General features: G+C 37.4%; 1 protein-coding gene across 1 annotated transcript in view; it reads right to left on the reverse strand.

The window, feature by feature from the left end:
• AFG1L (AFG1 like ATPase) overlaps positions 1-17157 on the reverse strand; it is a 154857-nt gene that overhangs the window by 22026 nt on the left and 115674 nt on the right. The window contains exons 9-10 of the mRNA XM_006101697.3: positions 12294-12364; positions 11937-12037 (exon numbers count right to left, since the gene is read on the reverse strand). Of these exons, the coding sequence (XP_006101759.1) occupies positions 11937-12037; positions 12294-12364 (172 nt within the window). The remainder of the gene's footprint in view (positions 1-11936; positions 12038-12293; positions 12365-17157) is intronic.

The raw sequence follows: 17157 nt of genomic DNA on the forward strand, positions 1-17157 counted from the left end.
TGTTTTTCTCTTCCTCTCTGAAATCAATAAAAAAATTAAAAATAAAACCTGTAATTTTACATATTTCATTAAATATGAAAAGATTTCAGCCATTATTTCTTCAAAAGATATTTCTACCCATTCTCTTTCTCCTTTCCTTCCAGAACACCAATGATGTAGCTGGACTTTTGATATAGTTTCTTATGCCATAGGGTTTTTAAAAATCAATCTTTCTTTCTCTCTCAGATTGAATATTTCTATTGATCCATCTTCCAGTTCATTGACTCTCCTGTCATCTGCAATCTGGTATCAAATACAGTGAACTTTAAAAATTTTAGGTCCAGAATATTTAACTTGTAGTTTTAGAATTTCCATTTGGTTCTTTTTATACAGTTTTAATTTCTTTGCTAAGACTTCTTGTTTGTTTATTCACTATCAGTATATTTTCCTTTATAACCTTGAGTATAGATATCAAAGATACTTTAAAACCCTTGCCTCTAATTCCAACATCTGTGTCATCGTGTGATCAGTTTCCATTACCTTTTCTCTTTTAAAATGGGTCAGATTGTCCTGTGTCTGAATACATCTAGTAATTTTGGATTGCATTCTGGATATTGCAAATGATGTGTTGTGGAGACCTGGGTTTCTGTTATATTCTACCAAAGTATATTGATTTTTTTGTTGTTGCTATTTTGGCAGGTACTAGTCCCAAACTCCAAACTTTCTCCTCTGTGATGAGTAGGAACTGAAATCTCTGTTCAGTAGTTTTTAGCCTTCATGATGCATGTGTACTTCACAGGTCAGCCCGAGATATGGACAAAGTTTCTATAAAGAATTTTGACCTCTTCCTTTGTGATTCTCTCCTTTCCATGTTTTCTCCTCTATTTTCCAGCTGCTCTGGTTCCTCAAGCCAGGAAGAGTGCAGGTTTCTACTGAGTTTTAGATGTCACGTATAAAGCCAACTGCAATCTGCTCTACGAAATTTACCAGTGTCAACCCTTTCTTCCAAGTGTTGACTGCGTTCCACTTTCTCCCTGCTTTTGGTTGCTCAACAGTGCCTTCCAGATAATTATTATTTTTTTTATTTTGTTCAGAGTTACAGTTGTGATCTACAGGTAAGTTGGTCAAATAGCAGCTACTCTGGCATAAATGGAAGTAGAGCCCGCCCGAGCCTTCACTCTGTAATTTCCTACCTCCATGTTTTTCGTAAAAACAAACCCTCAGAGGAGGAAGAGATCACAAAGGTTGCTCTCACCATCTCCTATTCTTAGGAACATGAAACAGCCACCCGTCACCCCCCACCCAGCAGACGCTCCCACACGCCAGCCCTCAAGGCCCAGTTCCTCTCTGATCCTCACCGCATTATGGTCAGACTGATCCTGCAGTGCTCACTGTAATCTGCCTCACAGTCTAGTGATCTATGTACTGACCACATTTCTCTTCTAAATGAAGACTGTAAGTGTGGAGACTCACTCTTATTCATCTCCCTACCCTCCATAGCACCCATACCCATGCCAGCTTTCCATTAGATTAAGTACTCAGCAAATATCTGTTGAGTACTAGGGAACAGGGCCATAAAAATTTTTTTAAAAGGGGTAAAGCGCTCTCTGCATAAGAGGAAATTTAAACAAATGTACAGCATGTTGGTTTATTTAACCAAATTTCCTTCCTGAATGGAGGGCATTCCTAAGACGAGATAGTATTTGCTGACACACTGGAACATACTGGTGGAAGTTACCCCCTTTCCGAGAGTATACTGCCTGCCCCATTAATCTCCCCACATTACTTACTGTATGTACCACATTCCTGCTCAAAACCTAAAGTGACTCAGGATCATGGTGAGAAGTCTGGTTTTTACGGAGTATCTATCTGAGATTTTCACTCTTACTTCCCTTTTCTTTCCAGCATGTGCTCTGCTCTCATTAGGCAAACATCGTCTGTTCCTCCTGAAACATATGGTGCCTGATTTCTGATCATGGCTGAAATACTTTTACCTGCTCATCTAAATTCTACTCACCTTTCAATGTCAAGATTGGTTTCCTCCTTAAATCCCAGGTTTCCTCAGAATCTTCCCAATTCTTATTATCCTTACATTTAATTCCTGATGCACTTATTATATGTACTTAACCAGTGAGCATAGCTCTTTAAAACACACTGTTACAGCCAAAAGGAATGACAGAAATGAGCCAATCACACCAGGCATTTTAGAGATGAAGTACTTAGACCCTAAGGCCACTCAGCAACATAGTATCTGAGTAAAGATTGGAACTTAATCTCCAATCTTTCCACTCTACTGCACTGTCTGGTAGTTGGTTCATGTTATTTCCCCTATAAAGTGTACATTCTTTGTAAGAAAGTTTTTGCACTTCCTTTATATTCCTTACAATGTAGTGGCACACAGACATGAAAGCACTGAAGAAGTAGTTGTTGACCACTAAAATCAATGCAACAATCTTAGAGGGAAATATTACATAATATGTTTCTTGATTAATAATAAAAAATAGCCGAAACCAGTTTGGCTCAGTGGCTAGAGCGTCGGCCTGCGGACTGAAGGGTCCCAGGTTCGATTCCGGTCAAGGGCATGTACCTGGGTTGCGGGCACATCCCCAGTGGGGGATGTGCAGGAGGCAGCTGATCGATGTTTCTCTCTCATCGATGTTTCTAACTATCTATCTCTCTCCCTTCCTCTCTGTAAAAAATCAATAAAATATATTTAAATAATAATAATAATAATAATAATAATAATAAATAAAAGAATTCAGTAATATTTGACCCTAAAACACATGGAAATTTTGTAATTTCTTGATGTTATAGCTCATTTCTAGTTTTTTCTCAAAATATTTTACCTGACTCAATAAAATCTTCACCAAGCTATTTTAAGAAATAAAAATAGTATATTCTGACAATTCTCAAACTTGTTCTTTAAAAACATATCTGAACCTAATAATATATCTAATGGGATATAGCTTATTAAATATTCTAATTAGCAACATACTAAATTACTAAATTTGAGTCAACTATCTAATCTAAGGGGGAGATACTATGAAGTATATCAAAGCATGCACTTTGAGGTGGAAACTGAAAATTTTGAAAATTACAAATCACAGGATTACTTGATAAAATTTTTTTTTCTGTTTAAAAAAAGAAGGGGGGGGGGAAGGGAGGGGAGGAAGTGCCAGTTGGTAGGTAAGCATTTAAAAAGCCAGCAGTGTTAAAGCTATTATTTTTAAAAAGTCAAACAAGTAGCTGTAAAGTGTTTTATAGTCACTATCAATTGGTTAGCCTAGATTTTCTCAACTTTACCAAGAATTTCATCACATAGGTCTTCTGTTTAGAGAACTATTCCCAATTATTATTTAGAATTGCGATACATTTCTTATTAAACCCAAGTGAGAGAATTTACTTTAAAATTAAAAACAAATTCTAATTTCAAAAAGCTAATGACCACTTTAATGTTAAAAATTTAATTCATACTTTTTAATCATTGTCTGGGTAGGTAAATGACACATTCCTCCCAAACACTGAAACAAATATTAAATATTACTTTGTCATACTTTCTTAGAGATTTGATCCTAAAAGGAATAGGAGGAGTTTCTTAGAGAAGTGACCCTAAAAGGAATAGGAGGAGTTTCTTACAGAAGCGATCCTAAAAGGAACAGAAGGAATCTCCTTCTACTGCTAGATCTGATCCACAAAATAACTTCCCTCCTACAACAGACACATATTGAAGGTGCACAGTTCTTAGCACACTTGTTCTTCTCTTGAGATCCTCTGGGAATCCCTAGGCACTCTCTCCCCCATGACAGGGACCAGACACATTTTAAACCATTGCAGTTAGCAGGACAATATAGATATACTAATGGCCCGGTGCACAAATTTGTGCACGGGTGGGGTCCAGCTGGCCTGCCCCGTTGGGGGCCGATCGGGGCTGGGCTGGTGGGGGGAGGGGACACGGGAAGTTGGCTGACCAGCCCCACCCCTGATCAGGCCGGTTGGCTAGCGCAGTGGGCGTCATAGCGACCGGTCGTTCTGGCGTTCTGGTCGCTGGCTTTTTATATAGATTCACAGAAAGTGAAAGCAAGTTCTCTCCTTCCGAGAAGCCCCATGCAGCTGAGGCTGAGAAGGCCACGGCCGCAGTTTAAAATCTGTAGCCACCCCTGCATCACGTAAGGCGCTGCTCTGCCCTAGTTTGGGAACAGAAGCTGAGCAAGACTGCTCAGCCTCACAATGTGTCCGGAACAGAGAATTTCCCATGTGAAGGGAGTAGGAAGGTGTTCTCTGAACCCAGTTTTTCTCCATCCCTTTTGATACTTCTTCACTCTCCTTTTCCTCATGGAAATCACCACATTTATTCTAAGTGACTACAGTTTTCAAATTTCTAATCTAGTCCCTCTTTTATGGACATTTCTCTAAGTCCCTTTCTTCTCCCTTTAAAACATTAAGACACAAAACACATCAACAACTTTTAACCCAACATAAAGCTGTTTTCTTGGAGGATACAAATCATCATCAACAATTAGTAAAAACTGATCCTTCAGTCAAACCTCCAACCTTGCAGAGAATTCTATTTTTCTTTTATTTACAAAATTTCAGAATAATTAAATAAATTCAGGTGAAAAATTACTAGTATACATCTTACATTTTTAAATCAAATTATGGTGTAGGTCAATTATGAGATTTTATCCCAAAAATCTTTCTTATAATACTGAGGGTCTATGTGAAACAATCTAGGTCAAGGTATGTATGTTGAAATTTTATTTATTTATTTACTTTAATTTTTTCCCTTAATCCTCACCCAAGGACATGCCCATTGATTTCAGAGAGAGGGAAAGGAGGAGGGGGGAGAGAGAGAGAGAGAGAGAGAGAGAGAGAGAGAGAGAGAGAGAAGAGAAACATCGATGTGAGAGAGAAATATCAATCTGTTACCTCCGGTACACACCCTGACTGGGAACGGAACCCGAAACCTCTCAGTGTACAGGAGGATGCTCCAACCAACTGAGCCACACTGACCAGGGCTGTATGTTGAAATTTTACATCTAACTGCATGTATCCTATGTTCCTTCTCCCACATTCAATGGCATCCTCCAAAATAGCATTATGAAACAACTGGAGGACAACAGTTTGTAAAAGGATTAGGATTGGTTGAATGGATAGATTAAGGTGCCTTTCAAGATTAAGACTCTGTCTCTTTATCTGAGGGGTTGAGTAGGAATATAGGCAGAAAAAGCCAGAGGACAAAAAGACTTAGGGCTCTTTTTTTTTTCTTTTTTTTTGTTGTCGTTGTTGTTTAAAGTATTACATATGTCTCCTTTTTCCCCCATTGACCCCTCCCTGGCCACTCCCACCCCCCAGCACATGCCCCACTCACCCCCAGTATCCATGTCCATTGGTTATGCTTATATACATGCATACAAGTCCTTTGGTTGATCTCTTTACCTCCCCCCATCAACTTCCCCTGCCTTCCCTCTTAGGTTTGACAGTCTGTTCAATGCTTCTCTGTCTCTGGATCTATTTTTGTTCATTAGTTTATGTTGCTCATTATCTTTAGGGCTAATTTTTGACACTGGATTCACATTCCTCCCCGCAAGAATCTGATCCATTCTCTACTAAACTCTTCAATCTCACTTCTGCTCTACCTGTCCCCTATGCTTTAGCCAGGCTGGCTGCCTGCCTTAGCTCTGGTGATTAATGCCCTTATTCCCTGATGCTAATCACCACTGCTGGCACCCGAACACCAGCAGACTTGACTCTTGGCCAAATAGCAGAGATAAAAGCTAATTCATCCTTTAGTATTTATTGAGAATGTACCAAGCACAGGGCATAAACCACAAGTAGTTTCCAACAAGTGGTTTCATTTGGAATACATGAAATGAAATAAAGCATAAAATAGATAGAGAAAGGAAGAGAAATATCTCTGAACTCCCCAAAAGGTATGGTTCAGTAAAGTTTAAGTCTAAAAATATATAAACTAATATGATATAATCAAGATTAATAAACAGATAAAGGCCAAAACATGCATCTGATGTACTTCTTTTCTTGGAATACTAAGAACCAAAAAAGAAAGCTAATGAACAAGTTGAGAGTGAACAATATGCACACCCATGCATATGCATCAATGATATATTTTTCTGCTCAGACTTTTTACAAACACACCTGGCCACCTGTCATTATTTTTATGACACAAATAACAAACTACTCCTGCAAAACAGTTACTTGTGAGCACAGTTATCAATTGAGAAAACAATTTTCTGCAGGTGTAAAAATTACATTTCTCAAGAAGGAAATTTTAGGTATAGTCAGTTTACTCATTAAGCCTTTAGAATTCTGTTTTTGCTTGCTTTCTCTGAATAGGAGCCTTTCATTTTGATCCACAGAAGTTAACCCTAAAGTAAGTGATTCTCAAACTTTTTGGTTCAGGATTCCTTTACACTCTTATTGAGGAGCCCAAAGAGTTTTTTGTTGATACAGGTTATCTATCATTGTATTTACTGTATTAAAAATTAAAACTAAAATTTAAAAAAATATTTATTAGTTTATTTAAAATAAGAATGATATAAGTATTACATGCACCCCATCAAATTAACATAAATAACATTTTAATGAAAATAATTATATTTTCCAAAATGAAAATAATTTAGTAAGAAGACTAGCATAACATTGTTCTACATTTTTTTTTTCAAATCACATGAAAGTCTGGCTCAATAGAAGAGAGCAGGATTCTCATATCTGCTTCTACATTCAATCTATTGTGATATGTGGTTTTGGTTGGAATATATAAGAAAATCTGACCTCACACAGATATACAGTTGGGACAGGGAAAAGCATTGTAATAGCTTTATCAGATAATTGTGGATATTCTTCTTTGATGCTACATGAAAACTCAATAAGAACTTCCTTCCAAAGAGCACACTCTGGAAAGAAGGAGAAAAGAGTAACTTCATGGTAGAGAAACCAGATAAACTCAACCTCAGATGAGCGTGATCAAGGTTAACATCAACAGTGATAAGTAATATTGATAGTATGTGCCCTTGATCTGAAGTATGAAAAAAGCACTTGACCTCTATGGTCTGCCTCACAAAGCCCATAATTTCAGTTTAATCATGAGAAAAACATTAGACAAATCCCAATTGAAGGACATTTTACAAAATAACTGACTAGTGCTCCTCAAAATTGTCAAGGTCATCATAAACAAGGGAAGTCTGACAAACTGTCACAGCCAAAAGGAACCTAAGGAGACATGACAACTAAAAGTAGCGTGGTATCCTGGAGCAGAAAAAGGACATTAGGTAAAAACTAAGGAAATCTGAATGATATAAAGACTAGTTAATGCCCTAGCTGGTTTGGCTCAGTGGATAGAGCGTCGGTCTGCAGACCAAAGGGTCCCAGGTTCGATTCCAGTCAAGGGCACATGCCCAGGTTGTGGGCTCGAGCCCAGTAGTGGGTGTGCAAAAGGCAGCTGATCAATGATTCTCTCTCATCATTGATGTTTTTCTCTCTCTGTCTCCCTCTCCCCTCCTCTCTGAAATCAATAAAAAAAATATTTTAAAAAAAGACTAATTAATGATAATATATCAATATTGGTTCATTAATTGTAACAAGTGTACCATAATAATGTTAGATATCAATAATAAGAAACTTAATTTGGGAGAATATGGAAATTCTCTATTTTCTCAAGTTTTCTGTAAAACTAAAACTGTTCTAAAAAATAGTCTATTTTAAAATTGTTTAAAACTTGAAAAGAGTTTTTAAAATGTTAATTGCAATGTACAATCTGAAATAATATCAGTGTATTTTTTAAATTGTTATATTAAAATCCATGAGCCCTTCTTGCACTTTAAATGGATCTTTTGTCATGCATGATTTTGTAAAAGTATGCAATGGTTGTTAGAAAATATTGGTACAATGAGATCTTCCAAATGTTGACATATTCAATTATACAATGTCAAAATTTTGCATTTGTTAATATCACCATCAATCTCATCAGGAAAAAAATGTATAAAAGTGGGAAGCTGTCAAGTTCATGGTGGTGGCAACAAGTCTTCCAAAATTCTAATTTTCACTTGTTTGCTCAAATGTTATCACTGGCAGAAACTACTCTTAGTTATTTTTCTTAAAGTGACAGTCCTACTTCATTCATTTTCAAGAAAATGTCTGTCAAACACTGTGAGCAACTATCTGCCAAGCCCGAATAGCCATAGTTTGTCCCTCATTTTTTTCAGATAAAAATGGCATCCCATGAAAAAAGTGGCTATTTCAGCTAGTGACTCAAACAATTACAAGGTGCTTTTCCTCAGGACAACAACTGTACTTGGTATACATAAGTGCTTCATGTGTCCTGCCTGCATCATGAAGAATATTAAAAGGTCATGTTCTTAAGAGGTGCTATTTAACAAAGTAATCATTTTTATTGCTTCTTCAATGACATTCTTAAATAAAACAGAATTTTATTTTTTAATAATTACATGGGCAATGAAGAATACAATATAGTTTAGTGCCACTGCCTTGATTCAGCTAAGGCTCCAGCAATTTTACCCACCATTGCTTTTGTACCGTAACTGCAAACGTCACCAAGTGAAAAAGCAAACAGTGTCCTAGCATTATTATAGAGAGCTTTGACCACAAGGACTCCTCAGAACCACATTTTGAGAGCTGCTGACTTAAGTGACCATATTTCTGACGTCTCCGCCACCCTCCAATTAAGTCGAGGTGAGGAACGGACACCTGGAAGTCCATATCATATCCTCACAGATGAACCTGTTTCATTTTCCTTTTACCACCGCTCTGATAGGGAGGGGGCGACAGGGAACAGAGACCACCAGAGATACCCGCCTTTACCCTCCCACAGTTCTCTGAAAAGGGCTCCCAACCTTTTTCATATCATGGCAGGGGGAGAAAATGATATTTTTATTAAGGAGTAAAGGATGAGGCTGCCTAAGGCTTGAGGTCCCTAGCTTGGAGGTATAGGCCCCATATAGCCTTCCGGAGGTCGTAGGGGTTGGTAGCTGTGCCCACTCCCAGTGGGTATGCCAAGGCACATGAGTTGGGCAGTTCTGCACTATGGCTCTCAGTTCACCTGGGGGTGTCAGACTGGAGGATCTCTATTCCACCCCCAGCTTCATGCTGCATAAGAGGCTCAAAGCTTATTCAAATGTGTGAATTCACAGAGTATCTGATTGTATTTCATGGTAGAACTGGAATTATATTAATGTAATTTGATGAAACTTGTCCAGAACATTTTCAGATATAGTGTAGTAATTAAGAGCGAAGAATCTTATTCCCGGACTACGGAGAAGTTTAAAGCCCTGGCTCTGCCACTTACTAGCTGTGTGATCTTGGGAAAGTAACTTAAGAGCTCAGTGCCTCAATTTCTCCACCTATGAAATGGGGACAATAGTGCCTACCTATTTTAAGTATAAAGTGAGTTAATATATAAAAAATACTTAGAAGGATGCCTGATAGATGGCAACGTTTGCTCTTGTTATTATGCAGGTGCTATAGGGTCTCCTAATTGGGACTGCTTCTCTGAGCATGGCAGTGTTAAATTGCAGGTTTGCAAAGAAAGCGAACTCCTGAGTTACCAATAGGCTCCATGTTAACCTGTAGGATTCCAGGTCTGAAGTAACATACTGGAGCAGGGAAGGAGAGAGATGGGAGAAGAAAGGCTGTTCCAGGCCTTTCTAGTCTATTTATAGTATACATCCAGGGTTTAGAGTCAGTACCTTCTTTTACCATTAAAACACAAACAAATAAGTCTCTACCTAATATATATATAATTTTTCCCTGGGAGGGGGCCATCGGGAAAAAACAATCGTTACAGACTATCAACCCACCCATTTCTCACCAAAGGTTTTTTTATGATGGTGTCAGAAATTGTGGCTGGGTGAGCCTGGGACTTCAAGAGCCTTCCAGAAAGCTAGAATAGGTGACCCAAACCTGGCACTGTCCCAAATACACCAGATGACAACTTCTTTACCTTGAATTGGATTTTTTTCTTCACTGAATGGTTTTTGGCAACTGTTTAGCATGGCTCATAAGACCATTATAACTAATTAAGAGTTCAGGTTACATCTGAAGCTGAATGATTTCAAGAGTCCTCTTCATGTAAGTATTCAATATCTGAATTGCCACAGTTATAAAGTTGCAAAGAAACAAAAGATTATCATAACAAGAAAATAGTCACAATTGAACCGACTGCATAGAAATGTAGCCTGTCTTCAAACATCCCTCACAGCTTAGTACCAGTACCTGACCCCACCCTTCACATGGGTATCTTTTGTCAGTCAGTCAGTGCTTGTCTGATGTAGTAATCATCACAATTACAATGTATGTAAAGAGCACACCTATCCATGCAAAGCCACTGATCAAGGAGGATCTTGTCAACTTGAACAAGGAAAAAAAAATCAACAAAACTTTACAAGAAAGTAATTGAAATATTCACAAATTAAAAGGTTTTTAAAAAACTGATGAAATCCTGCAATATTTTTGTAAAAATTATTTCCTATGTAATTGAACAACCAAATCATAAACTTTGTCAAGAAAGTTATGCCAGAAATAGTTATTTGTTCATTGCTATTCTAGGAATCTAGTTCATAGTGCTATTATAATCCACGTTTTTGTCAAATAAGATAAAATGATTTATTTTAATGTTATTTTCACTTTTCAAGATAAAGTCCCAATTAATAATCTTCTCTACTACCTCCAGACCATAGGCTGAAGATTTTGGTCCCTGGTTAGCAGCCTTTTCCTGGTACTAAGTCTCCTAAAGTCATCAGCACCTTAAAAATATATATAATGCCCAGCCCTGTGGCTCAGTGGTTGAGCTTCGATCCATGAACCAAGAGGTCCCAGTCTGATTCTGGGTTAGGGCACATGCCCAGGTTATGGGCTCAATCCCTAGTAGGGGGCACCCGGGAGGCAGCAATAATTCTCTCTCATCATTGATGTTTCTATCTCTCACTCTCTCTCCCTTCCTCTCTCTGAAATCAATAAAAACATTTTAAAAGAGATAGATAGATAGATAGATAGATAGATAGATAGATAGATAGATAATTTTTATCTATTCAGTATCTGTCCCAAGAGACCATCTTGCCTTACTACCCAGGATACAACAGGTCTTCCCCTCTCCTCACTAAGTTCCTTTTGTGAAGGAGCAGCAGCTTTGTCTTTGGGACACACAAGATTTTTCTCAAGTTTATTTCTCTGGCAAAGTACACAAAACTTAAATGGAAGCCTTAATAGAATTTTCTCTGGAGATACTAGATTACAAGGACCCGGATAAGACTGACCCAGTAGAAGTGTGAAGGGTCCATATTTACTAACAGAGACAGACATTGTCACCCTGTCAGATGATCCTACTTGATCCTAAACCTTCTTGGTTTTGAAGTGCTTTATTTCTATAATGACAGTTGTAGATTGGATTTATCTCACTGGTTTTAAAATGGCAAATGTAGTCCCACTGGCATGGATCAGTGGTTGAGCATCAACCTATGAACCAGGAGGTCATGGTTCGATTCTCTGTCAGGGCACATGCCCGGGTTTTGGGCTTGATCCCCAGTAGGAGTGTGCAGAAGGCAGCCAATCAATGATTCTCTCTCATCATTGATCTTTCCCTCTCTCTTCCTCTCTGAAATCAATAAAAACATAACAATAATAATAATACTCTCTTATGTTTCACTTTTATAAAATATTCCTAAGACTGATTTTAGTTTTGCTTCCAGCAACAGTTGACAGTTCTCTCTGTATTTCTAATTTTTGTTTTAGAGTCCAAGTGCAAATTTTGTGCCAATATCTATAAAAAGCACATGGCATATACAGATGAGTATTTCCCTTCATGAGACTTTTAAATCCATTCTGACTCTGTGGATAGTATTTTAAAGTCTGAAACAGACAGAGAGGAGAATCTGAAGTATTTTAACATGTGAAAAGGCCAATGAGTCTGGACGTGTCTAGATACTTACTCTTTCACACAGCTCTTCAAATGTGCAGTCGGCAATGGTTCCACAGGCTTTATTCAGCCACAGCTCTCTGCCTTGCACTTTTAGAATCCTTGGTCTAGTTACTATGGGAACATGAACAAAGACTCAATCTTGTCTGGATAATTACTATAAAATTCATCTCTTACAGATAGGAAATGCATAGCTTGATGAATAATAGCACATGATTCAACACATAAATTAGACAAAATGCTGATACAATGACTGCCACTTGAGCGTGGCATCAACCCATATACAGCAATGGAACTTATTAATTGGTCAGTGGAGATTGGGCATTGTGTTCTAAATGTATTCTCTTTCAAGAGAAATTAACTTACGTACAATCATTTTGTTTCTGAGCCAGCTCATCAAACAACTTATCCATGACAGCCTCCACATCAGCTTCACTTGTGCTACAGTGAAAAGAATAATAGAATATGAAATTAATAACACTTGAAGCCAACATCAAACAGCTGCCTGAGCCTGCTTAGCTTTTTGCCCATAAAAGAAGAGAACAGGATGTTATGTTCTAAATACAAACATTAGATTTAGAATACACTTAAAAGCAGAGAATATTAACTCTCAGGTAGATGATTCTGCCTTATTTGCATACACTGAAAGACTTCTGTGCTTCTGGCTATTTCCAGTAATGAGACGATGCAGGCAGAGTAAATCCATTAATACTATGTGTACACAATGAAAAGAAAGGCTTCTGGCTCTCCCTTGCATGTAAAACAAGAGCAAATAGACAAGGCAGTCAAGCATCCAGCAAAGTATCCTTTGAAATCTCTACTGAGAGGGTATATGTGAAATTAAATATTGAAGCTGCTTTAAAAAAAAATAATCAAGTCAAGCCACTGACTGAGAGGATCAAACATTCAGAATTAAATTACTAGCTTCGAAATACCAACGAGATCTACACATCAATACCTTTATCAGACTTAGAGTATAAGAACAATTATAAGCCACAGAGCTTTTTCCAAAAGTATCCTTGTCGAAAATTCAAGAAAACTCTTTCCTTCTGTGATGCCCACCATTGCAGTTACTATGAAGTTAGCCTCATCAAAGAATCTTTTGTATTTTAATTAGAAATCACCATATGGTTTAAGGAACCTACATATATAAATGTGATAATACTATGGCCTTTTTTCCTCTCACCTTTTTTTTTTTCCAAGAGGAGTTATTAAATTAACAGTCAATAAAATAAAATAACTGGCAGAGGAAATAAATGCTGTTAAAAAAAACTTCAAGTGAAAATGGAATTTTATTCCAACTCTATCTACATACAAACTTAGACAGGATGACCCACCAATATGCTTGATTTTGACACACAAATCACTCTTAAATCTAGGTGTGGAAGCAATTAAACTCAATTCCGGGGATGCAAGGCTGGTACAATATCCACAAATCAATAAATATGACCCATCACATAAAAAAATTGAGAGACAAAAATCACATAATTATATCAATTGAAGCAGAAAAAGCATTTGACAAAATCCAACACCATTCCTTGATAAGAACTCTCAGCAAAGTGGGAATAGAGGGATCATAACTCAACATAATAAAAGCCTTATATGACAAACCTACAGCCAACATCATACTCAATGGGCAAAAACTAAAACCATTTCTCCTAAGAACAAGAACAAGACAGGGATGCCCACTTTCACCGCTCGTTTGATATAGTACTGAAAGTGCTAGCCATAGCAATCAGACAAGAAGAAATAAAAGGCATCCAAATTGGAAAAGAAGAAGTAAAACTGTCATTACTCACAGATAACATGATATTGTACATAGAAAACCTAAAGACCCCATCAAAAAACTACTAGACTTAATAAATGAATTTGGCAATGTAGCAGGATATAAAATTAACACCCAGAAATCTATGGCTTTTTTATTCACCAACAATGAAGTCACAGAAAGAGAAACTTTAAAAAAGCAATCCCATTTACCATTGCAACAAAAAAATTAAGATACCTAGGAATAAACTTAACTAAGTAGGTAAAAGACCTGTACTCAGAAAATTACAGGACGGTTGAAAAGAGAGATAGTGGAAGACATAGTCAAATGGAAGAATATACTGTGCTCATGAATTGGTAGAATCAACATCATTAAAATGTCCATACTATGGTTGATCTCTTACCCTCTCCCACCTGCCCCCCAGCCCTCCCCGGCCTCCCTGCTGTAGCTTGACAGTCTGTTTGATGCTGCTCTGCCTCTGTATCTATTTTTGTTCATCAGTTTATAATAGTCTTTATTATCCATAAATGAGTGAGATCATGTGGTGGTATTTTTCTTTCATTGACTGGCTTATTTCACTTAGCATAATGCTCTCCAGTTCCATCCATGCTGTTGCAAATGGTAAGAATTCCTTCTTTTTTACAGCAGCATAGTATTCCATTGTGTAGATGTACCACAGTTTTCTAATCCATTCATCTGCTGATGCATGCATATAAGCATAACCAATGGACACAAGACACTGGGGAGTAGGGGAGGCCGGGGGAATATCAAGGGGGAAAAAAAGGAGACATATCTAATACTCTTTGTAATACTTTAAGCAATAAAACAAAATAAAAAAAAAAAGAAATGAATTCTGGCTAAAGATGACACCACTTAATTTACTCAGTGCCTTTTGACTGCTGTCATCTACGAATGTGGAAATAGTGTGATTATACACTTTTACAGTCTAGAATGTCTGCTCTCTCCATTGAAATAAATGTTTTCCTGAAATAAAAATAAAAAATGTCCATACTACCCAAAGCAATCTATAGATTCAATGCAATTCCCATTAAATTACCAACAGCATATTTCACAGACCTAGAACAAACTCTCCAAAAATTCATATGGAATAAAAAAAGACCCTGAGTAGCTGCAGCAATCCTGAGGAAGAAGAACAAAGTTGGAGGGATCACAATACCAGATATCAAGCTATATTACAAAGCCACTATTCTCAAAACTGCCTGGTACTGGCACAAGAACAGACATATAGACCAATGGAACCAAACAGAGAACCCAGAAATCGACCCAAGCCATTATGCTCAATTAATATTTGACAAAGGAGGCAAGAACATACAATCGAGTCAAGACAGTCTCTTCAATAAATGGTGTTTGGAAAATTGAACAGATACATGCAAAAAAATGAAACTAGACCACCAACTTATACCATACACAAAAATAAACTCAAAATAGATAAAGGACTTAAATGTAAGACTGGAAACCATAAGAATCTTAGAAGAATCCATAGGCAGGAAAATATCAGACATACATCGTAGCAATATCTTTACCGATACAGCTCCAAGGACAATGGAAACTAAGGAGAAAATAAACAAATGGGACTACATTAAAATAAAAAGCTTCTGCACAGCAAAAGAAACCATCAACAAAACAACAAGAAAGTCCACTGCATGGGAGAACATATTTGCCAATGTTATATCCAATGAGGGCCTAATCTCCAAAATTTATAGGGAACTCATATAATTTAACAGAAGGAAGATGAACAATCCTATCAAAAAATGGGCAGAGGATCTAGATAGATACTTTTCGAAAGAGGACAGAAGGCCAAGAGACATATGAAAACATGCTCAAAGTCACTAATCATCCGAGAGATGCAAATCAAAATGATAATGAGGTACTATCTCACACCTATCAGAATGGCTATCATCAACAAATCAGCAAACAACAAGTGCTGGCAAGGATGTGAAGAAAAACGAACCCTCATGTAGTGTTGGTGGGAATGCAGACTGGTGCAGCCACTGTGGAAAATAGTAAGGCGTTTCCTCAAAAAATTAAAAATGGAACTCCCATTTGACCCAGTAATCCCAGTTCTAGGACTATATCCCAAGAAACTAGAAACACCAATCAGAAAGGATATATGCACCCCTATGTTCATACCAGCACAATTCACCATAGCTAAGATTTGGAAACAGCCTAAATGCCCATCAGCAGATGAGTGGATTAAAAAACTGTAGTACACCTACACAATGGAATACTATGCTGCTGTAAAAGAGAAGGAACTCTTACCATTTGCAACAGCATGGATGGACCTGGAGAGCATTAATGGTAAGCAAAATAAGCCAGTCAGAGAAAGATAAATATCACATGATCTCACTCATTTGTGCAATATAATGAACAACATAAACTGATAAACTAAACTAGATCTAAAGACATAAAAGCATCAAGTAGACCATCCAACCTCAGAGGGAAGACGGGGAGCGGGGAAGGTGAGAGATCAACCAAAGGTTTTGTATGCATGCATATAAGCAGAACCCATGGACACAGACAGTAGGGGGTTGAGGACATGTGTTGGGTGGGGAAGGGGTGGAAATGACCAGGGAGAGGTCAATGGGGAAGAAAAGAGACATATGTAATACTTTAAACAATAAAGAATTATAAATAAATAAATAAATAAATAAATGGGGGGGGGGACGAATATGATAAATTATTTTCTCTTTAGATTAAGCTTAAACTAAACCAAACTAATTTCTCCCTTGAGGTAATTATTAGGTGGCAGGCATTTAACATGCAAGCACTTAATTCAACTGTTCTACAGGAAATGCCTTTAAAGCACACAGTCATTATGAAGGGTTGGAATTGTCATATTTCAAGTAACAACCAGTCCTCCTCAAAGGATCTTAAGAACATTATTTGCTATGGTTAACTTTGCAGGGGAAATGCTATTTGACTTACAAAAAGCCCTGTACAACATCTGAATAAAACCGTACTAAAATAATAAAATGACACCACAGAAAGAGTGGTTAAAGAGACAAAAAATAATTTTATTTTATTTTTTAAATATATTTTTATTGATTTTTTACAGAGAGGAAGGGAGAGGGATAGAGAGTTAGAAACATCGATGAGAGAGAAACATCGACCAGCTGCCTCCTGCACACCTCCTACTGGGGATGTGCCCGCAACCAAGGTACATGCCCTTGACCGGAATCACTGGGACCTTTCAGTCCTCAGGCCGATGCTCTATACACTGAGCCAAACCAGTTTGGCAAAAAATAATTTTAAAGGTAAGAAATCACATAAGCCAACATAAATGGAAAAAAAAATGAAAGAAAGGCTGGAGAAACCAAGATGGCAGCATAGGTAAACACCGGAAATTGCTGCCTCAAACAACCACTTCAAAAATACAACTAAAAGACAAAATGGACATCATCCAGAACCACAGGAAGGATGGCTGAGTGGAAATTCTACAACTAGAAGG

The sequence above is a fragment of the Myotis lucifugus genome, unplaced genomic scaffold (assembly GCF_000147115.1).
Source record: "Myotis lucifugus unplaced genomic scaffold, Myoluc2.0 scaffold_378, whole genome shotgun sequence".
NCBI lineage: Eukaryota > Metazoa > Chordata > Mammalia > Chiroptera > Vespertilionidae > Myotis > Myotis lucifugus.